The sequence below is a fragment of the Cyprinodon variegatus genome, unplaced genomic scaffold, assembly GCF_000732505.1.
Source record: "Cyprinodon variegatus isolate N-32 unplaced genomic scaffold, C_variegatus-1.0 Scaffold1128, whole genome shotgun sequence".
Taxonomy (NCBI): domain Eukaryota; kingdom Metazoa; phylum Chordata; class Actinopteri; order Cyprinodontiformes; family Cyprinodontidae; genus Cyprinodon; species Cyprinodon variegatus.
In genome coordinates this window covers 204,233-213,600 of record NW_015151581.1, presented here as the reverse complement: position 1 = coordinate 213,600, position 9,368 = coordinate 204,233, and the positions used below count along the sequence as shown (strand labels likewise).

Here is a 9,368-nt window from a genome sequence, read left to right as displayed (position 1 = left end):
AGAATGCATATGGATATAGTTGTGTATCTTTGCCATCTAAAGCTGGCAAACTCAAACCTTAAAAAAATAAAACCAAACATATTGTTTGCCATATGCTGACAACTTTAAGCTGATTATTAATGAGAATTTTACCACTAAAGTTGCAGGAAAACACAGATAAGATGTTGGATGTAACACAGCTCTCTGTCACGGTTGGTCCCTGCGTTGATAATTAACCTCACCCCATTGCTCCAAAATTCAGACAGAACTGATGTTATTCTTTGGATTAGGCACATAATCCCCAATTAGCGTGTTACAAATTGAACTTGCCTGCCGTGGGATTTAGAAAAGGCATAAGAAGGACTAACGTAGAACTGACATGATGGAATTTTGTATGACGGACTTGGCTGGCAGCCTTTTCTATTAGCCTTTAAATCTGTGAGACATACATCAAATAACAGAACCAAAGGATTGAGTGCAATAACCAAACTGTATTATCTTATAAATACATTGAAAAGAAAAACTTTACCAACTTTGAAAATGAATCAATTGTTAAAATCTTGCTTGAGATATTTCACATACTGTAAGATAATCATACCTATTAGGGATGAAGATGAGTTGCAGGTTTGAACATTATGCATAAGATGTGGAGTATAAACTTAGACACAGCTGGAATCATCTGCTCCCTGTGCCGTCCTCTGATTGATCATTAATATCACCTTGTCCAACAAAGCTCCATCTCGGCAGTTTTTATTAAGGTTTAACATTAACTAAACCCTCCATCACCAGTTGATGGCTGAATTTTTAACCAAGTATTCCATGCGGGTAATTATTGCATACAGACCTAAGTTAATATGTGTGTTGATTGTAGTATTCAGCCACTCTGACCATGAAAGATTCAAGATAATGTATGCATAAGCAATCACTCTGCATGTAATAAGAGGTCAAAGAAAAGTGGGGACAGATGGGTTGTGCTACTTGCGTCGGTTACAAGAGCTGGACTCAAAGTGGCTGAAAGACAGGAAGTGTATGACACACACAGCTTGCTATGTTGGAAACCGGAGGATAAGTTCAAACAATCAAATGGATCCTAAATAAACTTCAGAGTTTGAGTCTTCCAGCTTTTTCACCTCCGACAGTTTGGATCTTCTGTTAGGCACTTCAGTTTGCACTTCAACCTCGTCAGAAGATTTGGGATTAATGTTTACATTTTGCAGTGTGTGTGCATGGACGACACATTTTGTAAAGCATTCTTCTGACCTTGCGTTCTTTGTCTCCGTACTCCAGACCCAGCGTGTCCATGGCGCGGACGATGGCAGCCAGAGATTGGATGGTGTTGCTGTAGACGACAGGCTTGTACTGCTTTACGTCATCACCAGAGAAGCCGTCCTCATGGATAATCCTGGAGAGAGACACGCATGACTTAGTTTTTTTTGTTTTTATGCATGGGGGAATGCTTTTTTTTTTTTTTTTTTTTTTTAAATGCTAGGGGAAGAGGGACATGACAAAAAACTGCCGATTGGTGGAGAGACTATAACAAAAAGATAAAAAAAAAAAAAGGGATGCTGGGACATAAGCAAGGGTTTATTACCAGTGGGCCTAGCTGACATTTAGACACACAGTGCGTCCTGCTGTTTCAAATGCCATGATGTCTTTCACGCCTGTGAACACACAGACAGAAAGGCAGCCCAGCTGACGGACACACAGTTAGCCAGACGGACAGACAATCAGACAAAGTCAAACAAAGCAAACAACAATGAGGAGATGGGCAGTAGAGAACAAAGCATGGGACACCAGGAAACTTCCAGCTGATATAAAGAGACGGAAGCAGGTTGGATGAAGGCTGTGAGCCAATCAGGACAGACAGAGTCCCTGCACATGAAGAGACTCCTACACTACAACCATCAAACTAGGATGCATTTCTTCAGTAAGCCTGATCCATCTCTAAAAACTGACAGTAGCTGTCCTTTTTATAGGGTGCTGCAAGAATGATCCAATATTTCACGAAATGTCACTATAGATCTCTTATTACCCTACTGACACGCTGCAGAAATGAGCAGCAGGGATAAACAAATGCTGTTGGTTATGAGCAACATTTCAACAGGAGGTGAAACTTCCGAGTACTACTATAGCTACGAAGGGTCGATATAGAAACCGCAGATTTTTTAAAACCAAAATTGTGAGTTCTGTTTTATTTAGACTTTATTTTCTGTGTGGCGGACAACCCAAAGGATATTACCAACACCTAAACGGCAGGAGTGAGAACGCCAATTTAAAACAACATGGCCAAAAATGTGGTCTTTTTTTTTTAATGCAAATAGATTGTAATTGCAATTTATTGTCCAACCTCGTGATAGACTGGGGAAAAGTGGTTCATAATATAAAATATGATGTTACAAATAAAAATAGAAAAAGCAGCACCCATTTAACTTGTGCAAAATACACAAATGGACACATTTCTAGATTTTTACAGGGCCCCTCTAACATATCAACATGCTTTGACTTAAATTATTCTCTTTTGTCTTCCTTTCTATTAGGATTATTTTTATACTGTTGTTTTATGGTTGTAAGTCTTGTACAGCTTCTAATGTGTTCCTCCAGAATTTATCTGTTCAAGGTTCCATTCATTTTCAGACCTTCACCATCTTCCCAACCCCTTCTATGGGAAGAGAAGAAGGAACAGTCTCTGTGTCGCTTCAAAAATGATGTATTCAACAAGAAGGGTAATCACCACCAAACACAATCTCCTACATATAAAAAAAAACTTTTTATTTAACCATATCACATTTTACAAGTTAAATGGATGGTGGATGGTGGTTAGCTACTAATTGGATGGCTCACTTTTAGCAAATGCTTTCTTCTTCTTCTCAATCATTTGGGCAAATAAAGTAAATAGCTCATAATTGCCTCTTGGGATCTCTGCTGCTCCCCCAGGGCTACCATGCCTCTATGCCAAATTGTTTTTTTTATTGTTTGGTGTGTTCACCAATGTTCCCTAATAAACCTGCCAGGCCTTCACAGAACAGCTGCATCAATTGGCGTTTCAATTTGTAACTTCAGAGCAAAGGGGCCGCATACACATTCACAAGACACTTCCTTGAACTCTCCATATATTTTTCTATGATTTATAGAAAAAAAGTATAAAGACTGCTGCAACAAGTCACTGACTAGTTGCTGAAATTTCACAGAAAAGTTCAGATTTTTTAACTTCAGTGGTTACTGCTCTGCTCTCTCGACTCAGTGCCACTGTTTTACAGCAAGCCGTTTCGGTAAAGCAGAAAGAACTAAGAGTGACCGGTCTAAACGGGCGGAATTCCCCTATGGACGCTTCTTACTCCTACCTGCGCGGTTTGTGTAGGGTCACCACTTTAATCCACCGCTCTTGCCCCGGGCACCACATCAGGTTTGTCTAATATTAGCCTCTACAGCAGGGGTCTTCAATTCAAGTCCTCAAGGCCACGTGTCCAGCAGCACTGAGACTTGTCTCTGCTTCAGGCACTCTGGGGAATGTAACTGTGTACCAAGGTCAGTCATTTGATTCAGGTGTGTTGGACCAGAGACCAGGGCTGAAACAATTAATAAAATTAATTGTGATTAATCGATTATTGAAATAATGGTCACCTAATTTTGTAATCGATTAATTATTAACTGGAGTATAGAGACTTTAAAATATGACTTAAGCTGACAGAGCAAATGACTTAGAGCAGTAATTATGTCAAAATTGTAAAATAATATATAAACATTTTGCATTTAAGATGAAAACACTTTCTCTATGAACATGTTCTATCCAGAACTCCTTAAGTTGAAAGGTTTTAGTTTCACCAGGTTTAGTTTCATAAAAATTTCTTCTTTAAGGAACCTTTTACTATCCGATTATTAAAAATAATTGAAAGATTTATTAATTTGCTAAATAATTAGGCCCGAGCAGCAAAGCGCTGCGAAGGCCTATTGTATTTGTTAGTTGCATCCCTAACAGAGACACACCTAAAAGTTCCAGGACACCAGAACTCTAGATCGGAGTTGAAGATCCCAGCTTGCCATGATCAAAATATGGAAAGATGAAAGAGACTTTTTAATTTCAAACTAAAATAGATGCTTTACCTGTTACTGCAAGTTTATTCCAAAACATTGTCAAATCACATGATTAAAATGTATCCTTCTATCCTATAAAAGGGTTGCATGGATGCATTATGCAGCAATAGAGCATTTTTCAAAAAGTTCTGCAAACATTTTTACAAAGAAAAAAACAGGATATTAGAAAAGCAGTCAATGCCAACTCCAGTACCAATGCTGTCTCCAGTTAAAACTCTGTTAAAATGTCCCAATTCTGCCCAATAAACTGCAAAAGTTTAGAAGAAAATTTTCAGCAGCTAAAAACACCTTCCTGCTGTCTTGACACATCCCTTATGTCGATAGTTTGCCCCGAACCTCAAAAACAGCAATTATCAAACCATTACTAATCAAGAGAAGCATGGACAAATTGGTCCTGCAAAACAGACCAATCTCAAACCTCCCGTTCATCAGTAAGATTATTGAAAAAGTTGTACTTCAATAGTTAAATACCTTCTCAACATCACAAGCTGCTTTGATGTCTTCCAGTCAGGTTGATTTTATTAGAGCGTTTGGAAAACTGGGTCAGCCTTTATGGTATAGCACTGGACTGGTTTAAATCCCACCTAAAGGACAGAAACCTATATGTGTCATTAGCGAACTTTAAATCAGAGACCAGAAAAATCACATGCGGGGTTCCTCAAGGCCTCATTCTGGGGTCCCTCCTATTCAACATCTACTGTACATGTTCCTCTGGCTCAGATTATAGCAAACAACCACATCAGTTATCATAACAATGCAGATCACACACATCTTTAAATCACAATGTAACCAGGTGACTAGAAACTAGGGTTGTCACGATACTAAACTTTTCAACTCGATACCGATACTAAGGAAAATATTCGATACTCGATACTATTTTCGATACCACAAGGATAAAAACTCCAAATTTCAACAGAAATATTTTGATTAATAATTAAAATACAATAATAAACAATAAGAACAATGTTTTGAGGTTGTTTGCTGTGCACAGTATTAAGCAAGCTTGATAAAAAAACTTACAAAATTAAAACTAAGTGTTCCTTCCTTGGCTATGCTTTGCACACATAGCAATGACACTAAAAGTCTGAAACTGAAAATTGCACAGAACTATTCAATCACACAGTGTTCAGAAAGTGCATTTTCCTCTATTCTGCACTTTAGATGAATGACTGCTTAGGTGCCACTGGTGGTGGCACTGTATCGATACTTTTAAAAATGAGTATTGTATCCGGATACAACGTTTCAGTATCGATACTTTTTTGAGTATCGATACTTTTGACAACCCTACTAGGAACCCCTCAGAGCTTTGGTTAGATGCTAAGAACAGATCAATATGTGGATGCACCATTATTTTCTACAACTGAATGAAAACAAAACTGAGGTAATAATCTGTGGACCAAAGAAATAGAGATCCAGAGTTAGCTCACAGCTTCAGCTACTACAGCTAGAAATCACGGATTATGGCCAAAATTTTGGTGTCACGATGGACTCAGACCTGAACCTTCAGAGGCATATAAAGGCAGTTACCAGGTCAGCCATTTATCACCTGCTAAACATGTCCAGGATAAAAGGACTAATGTCCATCTAGAAAAACTATTCAGGCATGTATCTTAGGTAGTAGAATTGACTGCTGCAACAGTGTCTTCATAGGTTTGCTTAAAAAGACCATCTGACAGCTAAAAAAAGTAAATGACTTGCCGCAACATTAATCTGGAACCATGAAGGCACAGTGCTGGGGACAGCATTGTCCCAGTGCTGTCCTCTGGCAGCATAATGTTTCAGATCAATCAGGCATCCTGCCAGTCAGAGCATTCCTCCCTTTCACTTACATCATAGCATGGCTTCAGTCCACCAGGTCCATTTCTCCTCAGTGTTTTTATATACATGTTTAAATTGGCTAACAAAAATTTAAGTAAAACCTCAGTGTGTACGTGCATGTTAAAACGTGCAGTAATAAAACTGGCTTCTCTCCACATCTCTAGATGCTCCTTCTTGATTCTTCCTACTCCTGTCTCTCTGCGTCTTTTACAAGCAGCCACTTAATCTGAAATTTCGTCTCCCATCTTTCCTTTTATCAGGGAGGTGAAATGGATGCTGCATGTTCAGAGATAATGGTAAGCCAAAAACACCAAGAGATGCTTGTTTGTTTCAAGGCCACTGATGAAAAACAAGCTAAAAAAATAAATTAAATACAAGTGTCTAGGGCTGGACGATAGTCCAATAAAAATATATATCGATCGACAGACGTGTGGCACAATCAAAAAAAGGGGATCAATAAAAGTTCGATATACAAACAGGAGTTTTCCTTCATTTTCATTGTAGCCTTTCATTTACGTTGATGCTACAGTCACCACTTACCACCAACCAATTGCAATCGCGGACCCAGGCATGTTGTCACAAAGCACCACCCTCTCAAACCACAACACGGAGCAGGTGAAGATGTCGCAGCAGAAGAGGCAGAGGAAATTGTCCCAAAGAAGGGTTTTAGTAGCTTGCCAGTTTGGCAATATTTCAGTTATAGAAAGACAGACAGAAACCAGACCACAACAAACTTTTTTTATAAACTAAGCCACTTACATTCCCTGGAGGTGATTGTTCTGCTGAAGGAAAGGAGCTCCATGTGTAACCACTAAAGCCTGGCACTAAATTCTCCAGCGCTGCACAGCATGGTGGTGGGGGGATGATGATTGGGGCTCAGTCTAGTCAAATATAAGGAGGCTGAAGTTTGGCCTGAATTTATACAGCAACAGGATATGATCCAAAACACAGCAGTAAATCTGCAACAGAATAGTCCGCTCAGCCTCCATACATGGTGGGACCTTAACAGACCTGTGCAAAAACAGATTTCTGCCAACATCAATGAGGAGAAGAATCAATGGAAAGAAGAGTGGGTCAAACTGCAGTGACCTGAAGATAAATAGTTGATGATGTCATTCTGATAAGCGGTAGAGTAACGGTAGAGAAAGAAAGCAGTGTCACACTGGGTGAAAAAAAGCTGAATAATGATATGATATTATTACGGTGTTACTAACTGACCTAACATCAGCAGGGTGTGTGTGCGCATGTGTGTTTTTGTATAGGTGGCCTGCTGTCATGAGCGTTCATGCACAAGGACTTTTTTCTCGTTACCCTCTCTCAGCGCCCTTCTGTCAGCAGAGGGACTGGCCGGTGGCTGTATGTGTGTTTGTGTGTTTATGGGTGTGTAATTTCTCGTAGCTTTGGCACAATCTGCACAGTGACCTGAAACATAGTTTAGTTTCACACTGAGCCAGACAGATGGATAGAGAGACAGACATATGGGTAATTTACCCACTACATTATACTATGATATAATTAGGCGGATGCCATTTTGGAGGCTGGATAGCAGGTGATTTATTTAATGAAAAGTGGCATCAAGTGAATGGTAATAAGACAGAACTCTAACTAAACTACTTTTAGTCATCTTTAAGTCATGGCAATAGGGACTGTTAGGAACCGGGAAACATTAACAAACCCAAAGCTACACACACAAAGTTCCAGAAAAGCTCTGTACTCTCCAGCTCTCATTATCCTCCACACTCATATTTTTATCTTCACACCTACTCTTGTGAGCACACACCGACACACAGCTCATACACCACCCCGTGCAATTAGGTCTTTATCTCAGCCCGTGATAGCTAGGCCCTGTTTGCCCAGACAAAAACCACACACATACACACTCAGAGCTGCACAAAACCCCGTGATTGGTTCCTTTATCTCTAAGCTGTGCTTTTGCTCATTCCGCTCTGTATGTCGACAGAGCTCTTGGTCATGACAAAGTGCATGCTGACTGATGGCTGTCAACGCAGCAGAGCAGTAGGGACTCACATAGCAACCACCTGTGTGTGTTTGTTGAGGGGAACATTAACACAGGTGGAAAGAGAGACATAAAGAGTCGGGGTGAAATATAATAGTAATAACAAGCATAAAAAAGCATTAAAATAAGATGGAGATAATCAGAAAGAGGAGATCCATTTATAGCTGAGGACATCAGCGGAGCACCCCCCACCTCCACACCGACTAACCCAGACAAACAGGAGATGAAGAAGCATCAGCTGCAGTCACTTGGCTCCATTCTCTTGTCTTTACACCTTCAGGTCAAGCTGTAGCATCACGCACACACCAGTGTGTGCACGCCTCTGGATTTTCCAGCTCCTAAATCGGCTAACTCAGTGACTTCCTGAGCCGCGCATCAGCAGTTCTCCAAGAACGGCCAATCAGTGCAGATTTAGAAATCACTGAGCAGATGGTGATTTTTCGGCATATCTGTCCTGACTTTAAATGGCTGTACAGCATGGATTTAACCTGCCCTCTGTGAGCTTCCTGCCCGTTTCAGATAAAATCATGAAATGCATTCTACTGACACCTGACATGAGAATATTGAAAATAATGTCTTACAGACCTTAAACAAAATGGCTGCCAGCTCCTCTTCATCCAAATTAAATTTCTTTAAAGAAAGTCTTCCACCAACAGTCTCTCCAGATCCAATCCCACTACCTGTAATTCTAACTAATATTTGACATATAGCTGGTTATTAACCCAGAAAGAACTTCTCTAAAATATTTTTTTATGTGTTAATTTCACTTGTGGTAGCCAAGTAATACAGTATTATCGGGGGGAAAAAAAAGTACTATATATAAGTGTTCAAATTTGAAAAACTAGTAAATAATCAAGAGTTAGTACAAATTTTAAGTGTTAAACCAGGCATTTAACAGAGCTAAAAGGTTTCATAACAGCATCTTATTTAATTTGGCTAGGCATCTTACAAGCATTATGTTGCCACCACCATGTGTCACAGTGGGAATTCACTTCTACATAGTTTGTGTCCCTGCATGGCTAGAATTGAACTGTGAAAAAGAGTGACAGATTCCCCAACCCTTTGGCTTATTTTCTGATTAATGCCCGTCTTACCCATCGCAGTGTTTCTTCAATTGTTACCCCAGCTGCCTATCTTCCCTTGCAGCACAGTTCCAACTCCTGCACAAAAAATTTGGTTGCAGCCACATGCAAACCAAGATAAACTGTCAGCATTTCACCCTGGTATGCAAGTAATGCAGCTATCTACAAACTGTCAGATGTGATGAGCTAGCTGAATACAGATTAGAGTCCATGCAAGCTACCTTCAAAGAAAACTAAAAGAATGATTAAATCTAACTGAGTTGTAATAAATGTTTTTTTTCCTTTTCCCCCTCGACAAGTTTCTTTTCCAGTAAATCTTAAAGGGGAGCTCAAATGAATCTTCTGTTGTACTTGTTGGGGGGAGGGGCCAGGTAAAAATA

The 9,368-nt window shown here is 39.7% G+C and overlaps 1 protein-coding gene across 1 annotated transcript in view; it reads right to left on the bottom strand.

The window, feature by feature from the left end:
* Positions 1-1,187: 1,187 nt before the first annotated feature.
* Positions 1,188-9,368, bottom strand: part of LOC107101655 (guanine nucleotide-binding protein G(o) subunit alpha-like) — a gene marked incomplete at its 3' end in the record, with an annotated part of 29,746 nt that continues 21,565 nt past the window's right edge. The window contains exon 3 of the mRNA XM_015400648.1: positions 1,188-1,381. Within this exon, the coding sequence (XP_015256134.1) occupies positions 1,188-1,381 (194 nt within the window). The remainder of the gene's footprint in view (positions 1,382-9,368) is intronic.